The sequence below is a fragment of the Schistocerca americana genome, chromosome 10, assembly GCF_021461395.2.
Source record: "Schistocerca americana isolate TAMUIC-IGC-003095 chromosome 10, iqSchAmer2.1, whole genome shotgun sequence".
In the NCBI taxonomy this organism is placed as follows: Eukaryota; Metazoa; Arthropoda; class Insecta; order Orthoptera; family Acrididae; genus Schistocerca; species Schistocerca americana.
In genome coordinates, this window is record NC_060128.1 from 50,067,123 (window position 1) to 50,089,301 (window position 22,179).

Consider the following 22,179-nt stretch of genomic DNA (forward strand, 5'->3'; position numbering starts at 1 on the left):
CTCCTCATTAGTTATGTGGTCTACCCATCTAATCTTCAGCATTCTTCTGCAGCACCACATTTCAAAAGCTTCTATTCTCTTCTCGTCCAAACTAATTACCGTCCATGTTTCACTTCCGTACATGGCTACACTCCATACATATACTTTCAGAAACGACTTTCTGACATTTAAATCTATACTCAATGTTAACAAATTTCTCTTCTTCAGAAACGCTTTCCTTGCCATTGCCAGCCTACATTTTATATCTTCTCTACTTCAACCATCATCAGTTATTTTGCTCCCCAAATAGCAAGACTCCTTTACTACTTTAAGTGTCTCATTTCCTAATCTAATTCCCTCAGCATCACCCGACTTAATTCGACTACATTCCATTATCCTCGTTTTGCTTTTGTTGATGTTCATCTTACATCCTCCTTTCAAGACACTGTCCATTCCGTTCAACTGCTCTTCCAAGTCCTTTGCTGTCTCTGACAGAATTACAATGTCATCGGCGAACCTCAAAGTTTTTATTTCTTCTCCATGGATTTTAATACCTACTCCGAATTTTTCATTTGTTTCTTTTACTGATTGCTCAATATACAGATTGAACAACATCGGGGAGAGGCTACAACCCTGTCTCACTCCCTTCCCAACCACTGCTTCCCTTTCATGTCCCTCGACTCTTATAACTGCAATCTGGTTTCTGTACAAATTGTAAATAGCCTTTCGCTCCCTGTATGTTACACCTGCCACCTTCAGAATTTGAAAGAGAGTATTCCAGTCAACAGTGTCAAAAGCTTTCTCTAAGTCTACAAATGCTAGAAATGTTGGTTTGCCTTTTCTTAATCTAGCTTCTAAAATAAGTCGTAGGGTAAGGAGTTTAAGATATAAAGTAAAAAAAAACAAAAGTGTGCCTGTCATGGCAAAAAAGTGTGTACTAAAGACATACTTATTAGTAATAAAGATAGAAGTTCTGGATCACTAAGAGAAAGATGATTGTATTGTTGACATTTAGTGGACTTTGGGACTTAGTGAATCCACTGTGAAAACTCTTCACGACGATGTGGAATGAGTTCGAAAAACTGCTCAATCTTCTACTAACTTAAGTGCGCCTAGAGTGACCAAATCTCGCCCGAAGGCAATAGAAAGACTATAAAAAACGCTAAGCCACTTGATTGAGCACCACGATCGACAGCACATGCGTGTCTCTGGAACTGCTACTGAAGTTACAGCCAGAAGTTTGCAGGCAGATTTAACAAAATAAGAGGACGACCCATAACCTCTCTCGGCCAGCTAAGGTCGGTCCAATTGCTTCGAGCACCATTTTGGCTTTCGCAACACTAAAATGATAGGAGAGGCAGCTGCAGCAGATGAACTTTGTGCAAAGAATTTTAAAAAGAGATTGAAAGAAATTGTGACACAAAAAGCCTATACTGTGAAGAAGGTTTTCAACCTCAATGAAACGAGCTTATCTGGAAACAAATACCTAGTTGCACTTTCATTTCTATGTAAGAAAAATCAGCACCTGGGTTTAAGGCTGCCAAGGATTGACAGACCCTTCTTTTTGAATGATACGTTGCAGGGGATTGCAAAATAGACCTTAAAATCTACCATTCTCAAAATCCTAGGGAACTAAAGGGCATCTTGGGACGGAGTAAAAAATGTTCGACGACTTCGGCTATTTTTAGGGACTGAAGATCTATTTTGTTAATGAATTGAACAGAGACTCAAATGCCTACTGTGAAAAAGGAAAAACCCTTTCAAAATTGTCCTCTCGCTCGATAATGTCCCTGGCAACTTTCAGTCATCGATTGAAATCGAAACACTGAAGTATGCTTCTGCCACTGTAAGTAACACCTCTCCTGCAACCCGTGGTCCCTGGGAGTTATTTCTAGGTTCACAGATTTACGCATAAAAATTTCTCCAATATCACAGAAGATCGCGATTCGAATTACGAACTTGCCGTCAAGATTTTCCAGCGACAGTTTAATATTAAGATAGCGATTTATGTTATTAGAGATGTACGGACTGGTGTCACTCCAAAATATGCGAATACTGTATGGAGGAAACTGTGGCCTCACGCTGAAGAAGATGAAGTGACCTCACTGTTGCAATGAGAGAAATTGCAAACATTGCACAGCAGATGAGATTTACTGATGTCAATTAAGAGAACGTCTGTGATCCCCCAAACTGGGGCCGTTCAGCAAAGCTGACCAGAAGTGCAGAGCCGCAAGAAATAAACAGAGGGACAGGGGAGAGCAACGAGAAGAGAGCGGGTCGTGTCTGATGTCGGCCCCATCTGTCAGCGCATTTAGATGTGGCGGAAGCAGCGAGCTGCTCTATCAGTAGGCCACCTCTTTTTAATGCTGCATAGCAGGATGTACACCTTTTTACTGAACACAATTGTCGCGTAAAACATCTAGTGTGTCACAAAGTACTAGACCATATAAGAAAATTCAATTTAAGAGATCATTATGCAGTAAATTGTGGGGCAGAGTATTACAAATATGTCGACGCAGAACGAAAGTCAGTAATCCTTGAACTGAAAGCCAGCTTTCGGAAGCAAAGTAATAAGTTTTGTCTGCAATATGGTGGCAATGGAAGGAATAAGACAGAACTGCTTGATTTAAACAATTACGGTGTCAGTTTTGAGTGTTCGTGCTACTGATATTACTTGAAAATAATATTTCTTATTAATTGGAGGATTTTTTTTTAATGGTTTTAGGGCGCATTACGGCCATTAGCGCCTGGTCTATGACTTGGGGAGGGAGGGAGGAAGCCTAATTGGAAATCGGCAGCAATGGGAGCGAAACTCAAAAAGTGGGGGAACTAAAAAACAGAATTAAAGCTTAGAAAACCACTATTGAACCAGAGGGGGGAGGGGGGGGGGGGGTGTTTTTCCCAAAAAGAGCTTCAAATGACCGACTTCATATCACTGATGCTAATAAAACTCAAGGACGCGATCGGCTGAGCGCGTGTCATCTGCTAAAATGGAAGCTATATCAGGCGACAGCTGTAGACGGGCGTGTAGCGGAGTAAAATAGGGGCACTCAAGTAAAAGGTGTCTCACCGTCCACAGTTGAGAGCAGTGGGGACAAAGCGGGGAGGATCGCCACTTAAAAGAGTCAATGGCTAAAAAGACAGTGCCCTATCCAGAGTCTAGTTAAAATTACCTCCTCCGGATGACGAGTTCGGGAGGAAGAGGTCCGAGCACAGGGAAGAGCTTTCATGTCCCGCAATTTATTATTGGGAAGTGTAGACCAATGTGCGTGCCATAAAAGAGCAACACGACGACATAAGTCTCTGTGTAGTCGGCGAAGGGATCCGTGCAAACAGCAGGCTGAGGAAGAGAGACTGCAGCTTTGGCCGCTATATCGGCCGCCTCGTTTCCACAGATACCGACATGTCCTGGGATCCAGAGGAACGCCACGGAGACGCCCCCCGAGTGGAGCAAGTGGAGGCAGACCTGAATCCGGTGGACCAGAGGGTGGACAGGGTAGAGAGCTTGGAGACTTGAGGAGAGAGCTGAGTGAATCTGAGCATATAACATACCATATATGCTGATGGCGACGGATGTATTGGACAGCCTGGAGAACAGCGTAAAGCTCCGCAGTATAAACCGAACACTGATCGGGAAGCCGAAATCGATTAGGGGTGTCGCCAACAATACAGGCACTCCCAACACCAAATTATGTTTTTGAGCCATCAGTGTAGATAAATGTGGCATCCTTCATTTGTGCACACAGAGCAGCAAATGCCCGACAATCAATGAGAGAAGGGGCACCATCCTTGGGAAGCTGACGAAGGTCACGGAGCAGGCAGGTCCGGGGGCGGAGCCAAGGCGGAGCTGTACCCCTAGTTGTCAGGAAGGTTTTAGGAACGTGGAAGGAAAGAGAATGTAGCAGTTGACAGAAACGGACTCCCGGTGGTAGCAGGGAGGAAGGGCGACCTGCAAATCCTAAATCCAAGGAGGCGTCGAAAGAAAGGTCATGGGCTGGACAAGCAGGCATGGAAGACAGATAGCTAGCATAACGACTCAGAAGGACAGCTCGCCGATTGGACAGCGGAGGGTCAGCAGTTTCAGCATAAAGGCTTTCCACAGGGCTGGTGTAAAAAGCTCCAGATGCTTAACGCAATACACGGTGGTGGACAGAGTCGAGACACCAAAGAACAGACGGCCGAGCAGAGGAGTAGACTATGCTTCCATAGTCCAATTTCGAGCGCACTAATGCGCGATAGAGGCTGAGAAGGACCACTCGGTCCGCTCCGCAGGAGGTACCATTCAGGACACAGAGGGTGTTGAGGGATCGCAGACAGCGAGCCGAAAGATAGGAAATGTGGGAGGACCAGCACAGTTTTCTGTCAAACGTAAGACCCAAGAATTTAGTGACATCCGAAAACGGAAGGTTGACAGGACCTAGATGTAAGGAGGGCGGAAGAAACTCCTTACGTCGCCAAAAATTAACACAAACGGTCTTACTGGGAGAAAAACGGAAGCCGGTTTCGATGCTCCAAGAGTGGAGGCGATCGAGACATTCTTGAAGATGTCGTTCAAGAAGGCTGGTCCGTTGAGAGCTGTAGTAGATAGCAAAATCGTCCACAAAGAGGGAGCCCGAGACATTGGGAAGAAGACAATCCATAATTGGATTGATGGCAATGGCAAACAGTACAACACTTAGCACGGACCCCTGGGGTACCCCGTTTCCTTGGGAGAGAGTAGTGTTCACCCACACTTTAAATGTGCGCTCTTCCATAAATTCACGAATACAAATGGGCAGCCGACCTCGAAAGCCCCAAGAGAACAGTGCGGAGGATGCCTGTCCTCCAATAGGTATTGTATGCTCTCTCCAGATCAAAAAATATTGCTACCGTTTGGAGTTTCCTGAGAAAATTTTTCATGATATAAGTGGAGAGAGCAACAATATGGTCAACTGCAGAAGGATGCTTTCGGAATCCGCATTGGGCAGGTGTTAAAAAGCTTCGGGACTCCATCCACCAGGCTAAATGGCAGTTCACCGTACGCTCCAAAACCTTATATACATTACTCGTGAGAGAAATGGGGCGATAGGTAGAGGGGAGATGTTTGTCCTTTCCAGGTTCCGGAACAGGGACGACGGTAACTTTCTGCCACCTTCTGGCAAAAGTACTGTCGGTCCAAATTCGATTACAAAGGCGAAGGAGGTAACGCAGACTATGGTATGATAAATGCAGCAACATTTGGATGTGGATACCATCTGGTCCTGGGGTGGAAGAGCAAGAAGAAGAAAGAGAGCATGTTGGAGTTCCCATATGGAGAAAACAGTATTATAGCTTTCGCTATTTTGAGAAGAGAAAGCAAGAGGTCGCACTTCCGCTGCACGTTTCTTTGGAGAAAGGCTGGCAGGTAATTTGAGGAACTTGAAATCTCAGCAAAGTGTTGATCCAATGAGTTAGAAAGTGTGACAGGGTCCACTAAGGTATCATGCGCTACAGTGAGCACAGAGATCGAGGAGAAACTAGGCGCGTCAGATAACCGTCAAATTTGACTCCCAACTTCTCAGGAAGGAGTGAAGGTGTTGAAAGAGCTAGTACAGAAGTCCCAGCTTGCCTTCTCACTATAGCAGATGAAGCGGTGGCATCGCGTACGTAACTGCTTATAGCGGATACAGTTGGTCAAAGTAGGATGGTGGCGGAAAACACGAAGAGCACGTCGCCGCTCACGTATTGAGTCACGGCACGCCTCGTTCCACCAAGGAACTTGGGGGCGCCGGGGCAAATCGGAGGTGCGAGGTATTAAACATTCCGCAGCTGTAAGTATAACTTCTGTAACATGAGTGACCTGATCGTCGACGGTAGGAAAGTGACGGTCATCGAATGTCGCTAGAGACGAAGAAAGTGTCCAATCGGCTCGGGCAAACTTCCAGCGTCTCGGATTCATAGATGGCAGTAGTGGCTGCAATTGAAGGACATATGGAAAATTGTCACTCAAGTGTGTTATCAGCAACAGCAAACCATTCAAAGCGCCGAGCTACCTGAACAGTACTGACCGAATGGTCCAAATGAGAGAAATTTGTCGTGGAGGCAGACAAAAATGTAGGTTCCCCAGTGTTGAGGCAAACAAGATCTGCTCGGTGGAAGACGTCAATCAATAGGAAGCCTCGTGGAGATCCCCAAAGCGGGTGGAGGTCATTGAAGTCCCCAACCGGCAAATAGGGGGGCAGGAGCTGACCAAGGAGATGAAGGAGATCAGCTCTCGCATTCGGTGCGGACGATGGAATGTATACGGTACAAAGAGAGAACGTGTATCCAGAAAGGGAAAGACGGACAGCAACGGCTTGGAAGGCACTGTTTAAGGGGATAGGTGATAATGGACAGAATCATGGAGAAGAATCATAAAGTCCCCTGTGTGCTGGAGTGCCATTAACAGAGGGGAGATCAGACTGGACTGACTGAAAATGAGGGAAAGGAAAACAAAGCAATTGTGGGGACGCAGATTTGTTTCCTGAAGACAGAAGATGACCAGTGAGTAGGATCGTAAGAGGATCGACAATTAATCCTGATTGGCTCTAATGCCACGGATATTCCAATGGATAATTGACAAAGGGTGGACAGAAGAGGGAAGAATCGTACCGCGGTTGCTCTCAACTCAACAACTGCCGAGAGCGTGAAACGGCATTCAGCCGAAGGCAGAAGATCCTGATCCATAGGTTGATCGGGGGCAGCTCCTGCCACCAGCGATCGGCCGGTCCATCGGCCGCCAGCAGTGCGCCTCGGCGACACAGAAGACGGACAGCCGAGGGCGACTACCGCCAGGTGGTGCTGTAGATGGGACACGCCGTGGCGGAGAAGGAGAGGAACTGGGTTTCTTTGTAGCCTTCTCGGAAACAGACGTTGAGATGAGGGAGGCATCGACGGTTGTGAAGTCGGGGTACATAAAAAAATCTTCGCGAGTAGGCTCTTTTTTGTAAGTCCAGGTGTCTGATTTTGGGGCTCGTGAGTTAGCAGAAGCCGATGAAGGGTGAGCCAGAGAGTGAGCAGGTGATAGTGGGGAGGTCGAACGGGCGATCTTTGCGCTGGCCGATCTGACGACCGTGGCACTAAAGGTGAGGTCGCAAGTCTGCGAGGCTACCTCCTTAGTAGGCCGAGGAGATGCAAGGACAGTGCTGTATTTACCTGCTGGAGGCACAGTGGGCTTTTAGACTGGCGAATAACTTACGAGCACTCTGATTTCCTGAATAAGCCGTTCATCTTGAAAATGGGGCAATCTCTATAGGAAGCAGCACAGTCACCCATACAGTTGATGCAACAAGGGGATGGAGGTGGACAAGCACCCTCGTGTGTATCCTTGCCACACGTAATGCATCTGGCCGGATTGGGACACGACTGGCTGGTGTGATTAAACTGCTGACACCGATAGCAAAGCGTAGGGTCGGGGATGTGAGGGCGAACTGAAATTCTCTCGTAGCCCACTTTAATGTTTGACAGAAGTAGAAATCTGTCAAATGTCAAGAAAATAGTACAGGTTGGAACACAGTCCTCGTCAACCCTTTTCGTGGCTATGTACAGGAGGGCACTGACTGTTTCTAACAACAAGGTGCCAGTTCATAATCGGGAACAAGACTTTACAGGTCCTGCAATTGCGTCGACACCTTTCTGAATAATGAAAGTGTTGACTGTGGAAAAGGGCTGACCTTCGGCCGACCGAGAAACAAAAAGGAACTGTGGCACTGCTGGAAGAGACTCATTTAACTTTCGCTTGTGAGCAGAAATTGTAGACGTAGAGGAAACCATTGCGAAAATATCCCCCACAATTACTGGCGTCTCCGATGGCGCTCTCCTTCCTTGTGGGGGCCCTCTCCGAGGAGACTGCTGCCTTAGGTGATTGTTCACACCTCAGGTCACACCTCCCGAGAAACGAACAGAGGGACGAATCGGCATGTTCGGAAGGTACCAGCTCGGGTAATCACCCTTCCCTGGGCTTGCCCATTACCAGGGGGTACGTAAGTGTCCTACCTGTCTACCCGGGGCGGGGGAATTACGCATTACCCCGTCACCGGCTACGCGTGGGAATGCGCAGGTCAGCCTTCAGACACGTACAGGGAGGAAAGAAAGAGAAAGGGAGGAACAAAGAAAAGGAAAGAAGAGAGGTCTCAAACGCTGCAGCAAGGAAAAGAGAAGGACAAAGGGAGGACAGAGACTTTCCAGCATAGAAAGCAAAGAAGAGAGACTGTCTTACAGTTACAAGCGTTCATCTCCAGATGTAGGCACGAAACATACTCCCACAGGGGGAGAAGGGGAAGGGAAGAGGTGGCAGTCAGGGGGGCGGGGGTACCGGGAGGGGGGGGGGGGGGGGTATGTCGAAGGGTGTAGGAAAGGAAGGTATGCAGCCCAGAACGGAAAGAGAGTGGCACTAGCTCGAGGTCCCGTGCTCGCCATGCACATATCCACAAAAGAGTTGTGGACCCCCTGGGGGGTGTTTGGAGGATGTCGATCATCCTGTGAGAAAAGCTAGATTTCTAATCAGATAGCTGCACACCTGGAACCATTTGCTTAAGGTGCATTTATTAAAGAATATCTCGTAATAGCAGCAGGAGAGCTGCGCCCACAACTGCTTCCACAGCTACGGCCCGTGTCGCTTTCTCGAGCCACTGTAATGCGCCGAGCTGAAGAATCGGCAGAAGATTTCGAGGCTCAGCTGACACTGAATATTAAAGACAGTGTCGCTTTTTGTTTGTCTTTAGATGACTCTCTCGACTTGGCAGACACAGCACAGCTGGTAATTTCCATCAGAACAATACACAAAATGCTGGAAGTTTGTGAGGAAATATTAGATCTCATCCCACTGGAGGACAAAACGAGACACGTCTGATGCATTCGGAGCAGTTACGGAGAAGTTCGGTCTGTCGTGGTAATTACTAACTTCCGCAGCAGCAGACGGTTCTCCAGTTGTGACTGGTGAAATAAGTTCCTTAGTAGAGAGTGTCCAGAAAAAAATTAAAGATCACAATCTTCTGGTTATCACCATACACCGTCTGATTCACATAACCATTTGCATTCCGAAAGCGTGAAATTGAGTAACATAATGAGCTCTGTTGTGAAAATCACCGATTCTATTCGAGCAAAAGGATTCGACAACCCTGTCAGGTTTGCTGGCTCAATTGAGCTAAAGTTCTGGAGCACTTCATGGAACTGCTACAAGAAATATCGTTATTCACGTAACTGATGGGAGAAAGTGCTCCTGAACTGTTGGGCGACAGATTTGTGACTCAGCTTTAACTGATGCGAGAGGGCATCTTTGAGACTTGTGTGTATTACTTCGAGGGAAGGACAGCTTCGTCACTCACTTCTCCAACAAAATGAAGGCATTTGAGATGAAACTGTTGCTCTGGAAAAGGCAGCTGGAGGCTAGAAACATCTCTTAATTTCCAAAACTGTCACCATTCACAAACATCACCATTTATGTAGATTTTGGACAGTACACAGATCTTTCAAGAAAATTGCCTACTGAATTTGAAACAAGATTCACTGATATTTCAGACTCGGAAACAGATTTAGTAGTTTCTGCTACCCCATACTCTATGGATATCGATTCTGTAAGCCACCCATCCAAACGGAAATTGTATATCTTCAGTGTGATTCAGAATTTGAAGAAGCTATCAGAGTAGAAAGATGTTAAGTGGCTTTTACAAACATCTGTCACAGAAGCGTTACCCGTAACTTCATAGAGATGCGGCGCGGTTGCTTAGTCTGTTTCGATCAACATACTGTCAAAAGCTCTTATGTAAAGAAAAGTAAAAAAATGTAGAAAGCAGTAACAGAAAATTGAGATGGATTAATTTCATGTATCTTCTTTGTTATTAAATTTCCTGGTTTTGCCTTCCAGTTTGCCACCATCCATTAATTTTCACATTTAGTGTGTATTTACATTCATTTTGTCCTCCATTACTTACTGGCAATGCTTCCTTGAATTTGAAAATTGTTTGACATTAAGACTATTGTAATAAGTGTCTTCATTAAATGTTCAACACATTTAATTGGAACTGTAGTTCCTCTTTATGGTTCCTATAGTATGCATATCCCAAACTACTTACCACAGTATTAATTTACTTGTGAGTAAACAATTTCATACACTGTCTTCTATTTACAACACCACAGTCTTCCACAAAAGGAGAATAAGCCAGCTTTGCACAGCATCACTCGGCTATCACCGTCAAGCGAACAGTTGAGTGGTTTGTGCTCTGGCTCACAGAGCTCCAATGGAGCCAGAGCAAAGAGCAGTATCGTGCTACTCTGTAGAGCAGCCTGGACAGTCCTGCCCTAAACTCTCATTCCGAGACTCTGAGTGATAAAAATTTGCACGTAAGGTAATCCGTTATGGCAACTGAATTGACAATGGCACCATCAGATTCTTCAGAGGTACACAATCCAGAGGATATTTAGGTTGTAGATGGTTTTAGCGTATTGCTGTGTGTTTTAGCATTATATTTTTCAGTGTATCAGTTCTGCATTAAAATGCAGTTCTGAAAGGTGACAATGGTAATTCTTGGTGGAAGTATTAAGAAATTCTGTTATTTCATACTTAGTATATGAGGAAGTGAGAATCTGACCCATTTTACAAGTAAAATTACTCTCGATTTACGTGAATTTAGTACGCTCGGCAATTCCACGGAACATAATTATTGTGTGTAACGAGATTCACCTGTAGTTATAAAGTGCTCACTTTAAAACAGTAGCTGCTTCCAAAATCAGTTCCAATTTTGCTGCAAAAGCCACATCTTATCACTTCCTTTCACTAATACGGTAACTGAGCTGCTAACTGTTACGAGTAAGTGACAAGTTTTAGTAGTTTGCATGATTAGACTCCCGGTAATGCCACAGGAGTAGCCACAGTCATCTGCTTTGCGAACATCGTGTTACGTCACAAACAAAACGAGAGTGTCTCCGAACGAATTCGAAGAAACTGTCTCGCAACAAGAATCCGTATCCCATTCGTCATCTCGATAGCACACGATATGGGATAATGGAAATAGTGAGCTAGCTTGTTAGTATGCATTGCCTACGGTAGAGCGGCAGGGTGAAAAATGCAAGAAAATGCCCAACTCCACATCTGCCTATTTCTTCTGTTTAGTTTCTGGTTCAATATGCATACATCCAATTTTTTCCTGTGAATCCACAATCTGATTTATTACTCTGCAGCATCGATGTATTAGTCTATTATCCATAATATCTACACATTTTGTTGGCATTCCTGGTATTCTAGTTGTGTATGACACTAGAGTGGATAGAGGTACAGTCTGTCTGAGGTCAAAGTTTACTTACTGTTTATTAATTTTTGGACAAGGTCATTTTGCACACTTTTTCTATTTCATTAAAATAAGCTTTCACCACAAGCCGAACAAGATAAGTGTGCAACTAATTTGTATTTTTCAATAGTGTAATCTGCCGTCGGTTCGAAGCTGTCGCTTAGGTGGACACCTGATAGTGCAGCTCCACTGGAGCAGGCTGGGGGCAGCAGTGAGGACAGTGTGTGCTGTTTGTCAAGTTCTCCATACTGCTAGCGCAGCTGAGGCTCGGTAAAATTGCTGACGACGTTTGGCACCTCGTGATTGTTCACTCATTTACGAGATCAGTACCGAGTGGTCCAGCGAACTTATCTCAATATTCTCTTACCGCACTGAGTAAGTAATCCGACGGGTCATCGCATTGCACGACATCGAGATCGTAAATTTAGATTTTCCACGCCACGAAGGAGATCCTGTGTTTAATTTTAAACTGGTTTTGTTTTTCGTGTTCCAAATGTCTGCATAAACGACCACCAGGCTAGACGAAACATTGTCAAGTTGGCTCCATGGCACCGTGGTCATCTTGTAGGCTAGGGTAAGGATAATTGATGCTTCAGATTTCTAACTACCACTATGTATCGTTTCGGGTTTTTTTCTTTTTTTTCAGCAAATAGGCAGAATGGAATTCAGCAACACAAGTTAACAAAAACTTTGCATTATGCCAACTGAAAGGTCAGCCTACTTTCAGTTATTGTCAATCCTCAACCTCCTCCTATGATCTACATCTACATACATACTCCGCAATCCACCATACGGTACGTGGCGGAGGGTACCTCGTACCACATCTTCTCTCCCTGTTCCACTCCCAAACAGAACGAGGGAAAAATGACAGCCTATATGCCTCTGTACGAGTCCTAATCTCTCTTATCTTATCTTTGTGGTCTTTCCGCGAAATATAAGTTGGCGGCAGTAAAACTGTACTGCAGTCAGCCTCAAATGCTGATTCTCTAAATTTCCTCAGCAGCGATTCACGAAAAGAACGCCTCCTTTCCTCCAGAGACTCCCACCCTTGTTCCTGAAGCTTTTCCGTAACACTCGCGTGATGATCAAACCTACCAGTAACAAATCTAGCAGCCCGCCTCTGAATTGCTTCTATGTCCTCCCTCAATCCGACCTGATCGAGATCCCAAACGCTCCAGCAGTACTCAAGAATAGGTCGTATTAGTGTTTTATAAGCAGTCTCCTTTACAGATGAACCACATCTTCCCAAAATTCTACCAATGAACCGAAGACGACTATCCGCCTTCCCCACAACTGTCATTACATGCTTGTCCCACTTCATATCGCTCTGCAATGTTACGCCCAAATATTTAATCGACGTGACTGTGTCAAGCGCTACACTACTAATGGAGTATGCAACATTACAGGATTCTTCTTCCTATTCATCTGCATTAATCTACATTTATCTATATGTAGAGTTAGCTGCCATTCTTTACACCAATCGCAAATCCTGTCCAAGTCATCTTGTATCCTCCTACAGTCACTCAACGACGACACCTTCCCGTACACCACAGGATCATCGGCAAACAGCCGCACATTGCTATCCACCCTATCCAAAATATATTTATGTAGATAGAAAACAACAGCGGACCTACCACACTTCCCTGGGGCTCTCCAGATGGTACCCTCACCTCCGATGAACACTAACCATCGAGGACAACGTACTGGGTTCTCTAAAATAAACTTCATTCATTCATTCATTCATTCATTCATTCATTATTAGTTTGTTATACACTGTTCCCATTATTGTTGTTATTCATTCACTTGCAAGAGCTTTTCTATCCCAATTTGGTACCAATGTACATGACAAGTGAATCTGGAAGAACAGAACATCGGATGTTTCGCCATTCACAATATATACATTTACCTTGGCAACTCATTTTCAAGGCAACAGGAAAAGCTCAAGAAGAAAAAAGACAGCAATGGGAGACCAGTGACACAGGCAGAACTCTTCAACAATTTCTGCCGATTTAACACTGTGAAGACCGATAAATTTGTGTCGCAGTACAGAATTTGATAATCAAATATGTAGTATGGAATCTGCCATTGCTACAGACAGTTACGAATTGGTGTTCGAGCATAGTTTACCATTGCCTCCGCTGCTGGTCATAGTGTTGCAATTGTAAATGAAGTTTGGTAATTTTGTTCTGCTGCTGGTCTGGTGAGTTATGCCACCGTATAAATTCTCGAGTACTGCACAAGTATTTGGGATCTGTATTAAGTCTGATTAGAGGAAGACACCTAAGCAATTTTGAGGCCGGCTGCTAGATTTGTTACTGGCAGGCTCGAACAACACAGAACTGTTATCGAGATGCTTCGGAAATTCAAATGGGAATCCCTGCAAGGGAGGTGACATTCTTTTTGAGGGACGCTATTCAGAAAATTTAGAGAACCTGCATTTGAAGCTGCTTGCTGAACGATTCTGTTCCCTCTCAAATATAAAAACTGCACGTAAGGACCACAGAGATAAGATACGAGGGATTAGGGCTCCTATCGAGGTTTTATTTTTCCCTCGTTGTATTTGCTGGTGGCACAGGTGAAACGGCTACTTTTGGCCGATTTTATAAAAATTCTCTTGCGAACTCTTTTACACTGAATTCTTTAGAAACACCATGTCCTAAACCAACTAGAAACTAGATTTGGTTTGCAGTACAAGCATATAAGGACCTAAAAAATAACTAGTTGCAGGTGCATTGAAAACAGGCCATATTTCACTGGTACTCAAATTAAATCTGGCATCTTTTATTATGTTCTAGAATTGTTTGGTACTCTCTGAGGAAGACAATATCAGAAGTCTCGAGGGGCTAGGAAGTGAGACAAAGTCCGACCAACTCAAAAAACTTCAAACTTTGTCACAACTCACGGTGACATATTTCGGTCTGTTTCTGGTAAACTACAAAATCAAATTGGTTATAAACTATACAAGGCAGTGAAAATCATGGTAATAAAATTGTTGCACAACAGCTGCAGTACACATCGTATAAAGTAACCTTCAGGTTTTACACCATCACATTGTGTAAATTTGGTAAAGTTCACATCAGTTTGCATGATATTTTTTGGTATAGATTCAATATTAAACAGAATTATTAGTAAGTCTTCTTATTGCATAATGCTATTGACATGTTAGTTTACCTCCAATTTAAGGTATAGTGCACTGAACATTAATGCAGTTGGCAGTAAATGTGGAAACATTATTGTACTGATGTATAATTGTATAAAAATGTTCATATGGTCCACGGTGGCCTAACCACTGCTCGTTCCTTTTAAAGTGAGAAAACCAGCATCCCCATCGCCATAGGGGCCACGTCTGACAGCTATGCGACGGCAACAACAAGTGAGATTCTTTCGCAAGCTTGATAAGCACTTCTTTACACAGGATCCCAAGCCTGATACATTTCTAGACCAAAGCTAGAAGAGATCAAAGTGATCCTAAGCTTGTGATTAATTCAAGCTACTTCAGTTACTGTAGAATTTCATGAGGAAAACTATACTGCCAGCCATATAATGTCACTGATGGGACTGTCTGGGAAAAAATTTTGATAAGGCAGACTTCAAAAGATTGCACTTTTGTGCAATTGCCTCAAGTCATTAAAGCCAAAAAAAGACAAAACTATACTTTTTAGTGGATTTCTTATTTCATCTTTTTAGAGGACTTCTTATTCCATTTCATTTTTATATAAAGGAAATTTGTAGAGCTGAATGTTGTAGAGATGGAGTACCAGCAGAAACTGGTCCGTTTTCAACACACTTCCACCTTGTCATTATTTATTTTTTAGGGCCTTATATTCTCGCATTTCAAATCCAAATATAGGTTTTTGGTGGTTTAGAACAAGACCTTTCTAACAAAAGTTGATTTTAAAGAGTTTACAGAAGACACTTTTTTGTAAAACCAAAATCAAACTCTGAATATAATAGAGGGAAACATTCCACGTGGGAAAAATATATCTAAAAACAAAGACGATGAGACTTACCAAACAAAAGCGCTGGCAGGTCGATAGACACACAAACAAACACAAACATACACACAAAATTCAAGCTTTCACAACAAACGGTTGCTTCATCAGGAAAGAGGGAAGGAGATGGAAAGACGAAAGGATGTGGGTTTTAAGGGAGAGGGTAAGGAGTCATTCCAATACCGGGAGCGGAAAGACTTACCTTAGGGGGAAAAAAAGGACAGGTATACACTCGCACGCACACACATATCCATCCGCACATACACAGACACGAGCAAACATCTGTAAAGGCAAAGAGTTTGGCCTTTACAAATGTCTGCTTGTGTCTGCGTATGTGCGGATGGATATGTGTGTGTGAGTGTGTGCGCGAGTGTATATCTGTCCTTTTTTCCCCCTAAGGTAAGTCTTTCCGCTCCCGGTATTGGAATGACTCCTTACCCTCTCCCTTAAAACCCACATCCTTTCGTCTTTCCCTCTCCTTCCCTCTTTCCTGATGAAGCAACCGTTTGTTGTGAAAGCTTGAATTTTGTGTGTATGTTTGTGTTTGTTTGTGTGTCTATCCACCTGCCAGACATGTGGCATAGTTGTGTTAACTTCTTCTTTTTGTTGGAGAGTATGATGTCAGGTTTGTTATGTGGTGTTGTTTTATCTGTTATAATGGTTCTGTTCCAGTATAATTTGTATTCGTCATTCTCCAGTACATTTTGTGGTGTATACTTGTATGTAGGAACGTGTTGTTTTAAAAGTTTATGTTGTAAGGCAAGCTGTTGATGTATTATTTTTGCGACATTGTCATGTCTTCTGGGGTATTCTGTATTTGCTAGTATTGTACATCCGCTTGTGATGTGATCTACTGTTTCTATTTGTTGTTTACAAAGTCTGCATTTATCCGTTGTGGTATTGGGATCTTTAATAATATGCTTGCTGTAATACCTGGTGTTTATTGTTTGATCCTGTATTGCAATCATGAATCCTTCTGTCTCACTGTATATATTGCCTTTTCTTAGCCATGTGTTGGATGCGTCTTGATCGATGTGTGGCTGTGTTAGATGATGGGTGCTTGCCATGTAGTGTTTTCTTTTTCCAATTTACTTTCTTCATATCTGTTGATGTTATGTGATCTAAAGGGTTGTAGAAGTGGTTATGAAATTGCAGTGGTGTAGCCGATGTATTTATATGAGTGATTGCCTTGTGTATTTTGCTAGTTTCTGCTCGTTCTAGAAAGAATTTTCTTAAATTGTCTACCTGTCCATAATGTGGGTTTTTTATGTCGATAAATCCCCTTCCTCCTTCCTTTCTGCTTAATGTGAATCTTTCTGTTGCTGAATGTATGTGATGTATTCTATATTTGTGGCATTGTGATCGTGTAAGTGTATTGAGTGCTTCTAGGTCTGTGTTACTCCATTTCACTACTCCAAATGAGTAGGTCAATATTGGTATGGCATAAGTATTTATAGCTTTTGTCTTGTTTCTTGCTGTCAATTCTGTTTTCAGTATTTTTGTTAGTCTTTGTCTAGATTTTTCTTTTAGTTCTTCTTTGATATTTGTATTATCTATTCCTATTTTTTTGTCTGTATCCTAGATATTATTATTATTATTATTATATTTCACTCAAGGGAGTGTAATAAGTTGTACAAGATGGCCTAGTTTTGTTTCTTTCAAGAAAATTTTGTTGGAGATATGTCTCAAAGTTGCCCAAAATTCATGGTGTATTGTTGATACCTGCACTGTGGCATCAAACAAATGACAATATCTCCAAAAGTATTAAATTAGTGATTGTGAAACTTTAATAATGTTTATTGAGAACATGTGCGAATGTTCAAACAGAATTTTAGCAAAATCTGTGATTGGCATGTGGGAACTTTTTCAAAAATTAGATCACCTGACACGGAATGGCCTTTTACTCTCTTACAAAGTCTTCTGTGAAGAATCAGACACTATTTGGAAATAATAGTACCATTCATTAAAAAAAAAATCAAGAACATAAATGGCCTCTGCGACGCACAATTTAACCTGACTACTGCACAGAAACAGGCAAAGCATGCAGCTACAAAAATATTTTAAGAGTGAAGAAACAAACTGTCTTGGTTGTAACCAAGACCTGGAACCAAGACTAACTGACTTTGTTTCTTCATCATATACCACTGGTTGCTGTACCATCCCTGCCACGTGCTGGAAAATATCCGACAGCCTTTCTTGTGAACTGAATATGCTATCAGACTTTGATGTAAATTACAATTAAGAAATAAATAAATCCAGTTACTTAAATGGCAAACATAGAGCCATGTTTTCAAAGAGAATGTATCTTATTGTAAATCTACACATACATTCTAAATTACAGTAAGTGGACACACATACGATCTGCCAAACACGCACAAGATCTACGTCTACATACGTACTCCAGAAGTCACGATACAGTACACGGTACAGGGTACAGTGTTCCAGTAGAAGTCATTCGCTTTCCTATACCGTTGGGAAACAGACCGACAGATACACGACAGTCTATCTGCCTCTGTACGGACACTGATCACTATTATCTTGTCTTTGCAGTCCTTACGCAAGATGTACGTTGGTGGCAGTAGAATTGTTCTACAATCTGCCACAAATGCTGGTTCTCTAAATTTTCTCCATAGCATTTTGCTGAAAGATCACCTTCTCTCCCAAGACTCCCATTTCATTTCATTTCATTTCCTCAATACTCGCGTTTTAATCGAACCTACTGGTAACAAATCTGAACTGCTTCAATATATTCCCCTCATCTGTCCTGCAGAGGATGTCAAATACTTAACCAGTACTCGAGGAGGTGTCACGCAAGTGTTACGTACCTTCTTTAAAGATGAGCTACACTTTCCTGTAAGTCTCTCAGTAACCAAAGTCAGTCATTCACATTCCCTATGACTGACTTCACATGCTCACTCGATTTAATGTCACATTGAGGCCTGACACCCAGATATTTGAAACTTCCTGGCAGATTAAAACTGTGTGCCGGACCGAGACTCGAACTCGGGACCTTTGCCTTGCCAGATCTGCAAGGTCTACAGGAGAGCTTCTGTTAAGTTTGCAAGGTAGGAGACGAGGTACTGTCAAAAGTAGAGCTGTGAGGACGGGGCGTGAGTCGTGCTTGGGTAGCTCAGTTGGTAGAGCACTTGCCCGCGAAAGGCAAAGGTCCCGAGTTCGAGTCTCGGTCCAGCACACAGTTTTAATCTGCCAGAAAGTTTCATATCAACGCACACTCCGCTGCAGAGTGAAAATCTCATTCTGGACCAAGATATTTAATTGCCTTGACTATTTGAAGAAGCACACTACTAACACTGTATTTGTACACTACAGATTTTTTTCCTGCTCATCTGCATTAACTCTCATTTTTCTACATCTAGCATAAACAATAAATAACAATTCTGTCCAAGACATCCTGTATCCTCCTACGATCAAAGGCTACACTTTCCCAAACGCTGTGCGCCACCCGTACAAGGTCGCAGATTACTACTCGTCCCATGCGTCGAGTTCGTTTATGTATACAGAGAACGAGAGAGCCATTCCGCCACATTTCCTGCAGCACTGTCGACAATACCCTCGCCTGTGAGGAACACTCGTTGTCGGGACGACACACTGCATTTTTTTAACCTAAATAGTCTTTTGAGTCACTGAAAACATACTCCACACATTACCAGTCTAAACTCTACTAACCTCGTTCTCCAGCGGTTCTGGCACCTTCGGGCTCAGGCCGCAGGCTGATGCTGCTGAGGTCCGACGGAGAGAGCGACCGCGACACGGCGTTCGCCACCGTTTCCGTCGTCACTTTCTCCCCCGACACGGACACCGAGTCGCTGAAATCTACTGACACGGACGTGTCGTGCCTGTTCAGCGTGTTCGAGATACGGGACAGGTGACTGCCGAGGGAGCGGTTGGCCTCCGTCAGGCGCGACAGTCTGTCGAACAGCTTCTTGTTCTCCGACGCCACGATGAAGATCTGGTGAGTCAGGTGGGACTTCTGGCTCTGTAGGTGCACCACCTGTGCACAGATCAGTGACACCTTTAGAGAACAGAAATTGTTATCGAGACACACGGCACACGAAACACCAGGAAACAGCATCGTATTATTTTAGTACTTTGTCAAAGTAATCGAACACACTTTTCCACTTGCTACACATTTTAGCATAAATTAAAAGAAGGGAGCCGAGCCCTGCACTTTTATCAGAGGTACGCCATTAGAGAACAGAAGCCACGATCCAAACTACAGCCCGTGTGCCGAGTCCCGTACACTTTGTTACAATCTGAAATGGTACACATTATGTAGACTCTAGTGAGCAAGATGTATGAGACAGGTGAAATACCCTCAGACTTCAAGAAGCATATAATAATTCCAATCCCAAAGAAAGCGGGTGTTGACAGATGCGAAAATTACTGAACTATCAGTTTAATAAGTCACAGCTGCCAAATAATAACGCAAATTCTTTACAGACGAATGGAAAACTGGTAGAAACCGACCTCGGCGAAGATCAGTTTGGATTCCGCAGAAATACTGACCCTACAACTTATCTTAGAAAATAGATTAAGGAAAGGCAAACCTACGTTTCTAGCATTTGTAGACTTAGAGAAAACTTTTGACAATGTTGACTGGAATACTCACTTGCAAATTCTAAAGGTGGCAGGGGTAAAATACAGGGAGCAAAAGGCTATTTACAATTTGTACCAAAACCAGATGGCAGTTACAAGAGTCGAGGGGCATGAAGGGGAAGCAGTGGTTGGGAAGGACGTGAGACAGGGTTGTAGCCGCTCCCCAATGTTATTCAATCTGTATATTGAGCAAGCAGTAAAGGAAACAAAAGAAAAGTCCGCAGTAGGTATTAAAATCCATGGAGAAGAAATAAAAAAATTTGAGGTTCGCCGATGACATTGTAATTCTGTCAGAGACACCAAAGGACTTGGAAGAGCAGTTGAACGGAATGGACAGTGTCTTGAAAGGAGGATATAAGACGAACATCAACAAAAGCAAAACGAGGATAATGGAATGTAGTCGAATTAAGTCGAGTGATGCTGAGGGAATTAGATTAGGAAATGAGACACTTAAAGTAGTAAAGGAGTTTTGCTATTTGGGGAGCAAAATAACTGATGATGGTTGAAGTAGAGAGGGTATAAAATGTAGACTGGCAATGGCAAGGAAATCGTTTCTCAAGAAGAGAAATTTGTTAACATCGAGTATAGATTTAACTGTCAGGAAGTCGTTTCTGAAAGTATTTGTATGGAGTGTAGCCATGTATGGAAGTGAAACACAGACGATAAATAGATTAGACAAGAAGAGAATTGAAGCTTTCGAAATGTGGTGCTACAGAAGAATGCTGAAGATTGGATGGGTAGATCACATAACTAATGAGGAGGTATTGAATAGAATTGGGGAGAAGAGGAGTTTGTGGCACAACTTGACAAGAAGAAGGGATCGGTTGGTAGGACATGTTCTGAGGCATCAAGGGATCACAAATTTAGCATTGGAGGGCAGCGTGGAGGATAAAAATCATAGAGGGAGACCAGGAGATGAATACACTAACCAGATTCAGAAGGATGTAGGTTGCAGTAAGTACTGGGAGATGAAAAAGCTTGCACAGGATAGAGTAGCATGGAGAGCTGCATCAAACCAGTCTCAGGACTGAAGACAACAACAACAACAACAACAACAACAACATGTAGACTCTAGTCCAGAAAGGCACCGTGAAAGGTGGATAAATTTAAATGCCTGAGAGAATATGTATTGGGAAAGAACAGGAGCAATGAGGGAATAATAGAGACAATGAAGAAGCTGAACTCAGCCTTCTGTATGACTGGAGACAAAACTGTCAGTCCACAAAGTTTTTTGACTGGATTAATAAAATAAAAGTACAGTAAAATTAGGATGGTAGTTTTCATGCTTCAAGTGTCCTACACTTACATAAAAAAGAAAACAAACCACCTGCAGTCGCCAAATCCCATTTCAACGCGCAACGCATTTCTAGCCCTGCTGGCTCATTTTCAGGTGTTTTATCAGTTTACATCATTTTTTTGAAAATAGGTTGCTACTAATCCTGTCAACAGCACATAAATATATTACAAGGTGATACACTGTGTAAACATACACACACGCATATAAAGATACTCCACATAGCAAATAAACTTTACCTGTTAGAACAATCAGAAAGACTGTTAAACTGAGAACTTCTTTCTGAAACTTGTTAGATAAACTGATTTTTTTCAGCAATTTAAAAGTTTATTTTTCCCTCAGGAAGTCAAGTTTTAACAGCTGTAGTCACCTCTTCTGGCAGAAATGTCAGAGCAAAAAAACCTCAGGAAGCGTTTCTGCAATCTCTTAGCAGCTCTGCTAACAAATCTGACTCCCACACTAACGAAGGAGGATGCACGTGGCACTCGGGCAGCACACGTTGTAGCTGAACAGTGTTTACATAACAGCTGGCAAACCCTGTTCAGCCTGTTACTTCGGCACTACTACCACCAAATTATCAGTTAGGACGAATGGGCAGAAGCAGAAGGCGTGTGCCACCAACGCGCAATGTCCTGTTGCAGAGCACGCTCTGCAAATGAAAGTTGTGACCCCGGTGCGTGTTTCACCACACGTGCTATCTGGGTTGTTCTGCCAGACACCAGATTCTCAGAACTCCACAGGTGTTGCTACAACACGTCCTCGACTCTCGCCACCCAGCTAACCTTAATTTATGTTAATTTCTTTGATTTCAGCAATAACTCCTTAACTTCGTTTTAGTTTCCTACATTTTTCATTTTCTGACCTGTCTGTTTTTCGCTATCCCCTCGCACCTCTGTTGCCTGTATTCCACATAGCTTTACACTCAAGTTATGCACGATGTTTAGGCAATAATTCAGTTTTGCATATTACCCTGTCTTCCACCTTTAAGCTCACAGGTTTTCAAATTTCATCCGGT

At 43.2% G+C, this 22,179-nt stretch overlaps 1 protein-coding gene across 2 annotated transcripts in view; it reads right to left on the reverse strand.

The window, feature by feature from the left end:
• LOC124552608 (protein spindle-F) overlaps positions 1–22,179 on the reverse strand; it is a 154,017-nt gene that overhangs the window by 97,883 nt on the left and 33,955 nt on the right. For both annotated transcript variants that reach the window (XM_047126935.1, XM_047126934.1), the window contains exon 3: positions 18,941–19,265. In XM_047126935.1, the coding sequence (XP_046982891.1) occupies positions 18,941–19,265 (325 nt within the window). The remainder of the gene's footprint in view (positions 1–18,940; positions 19,266–22,179) is intronic.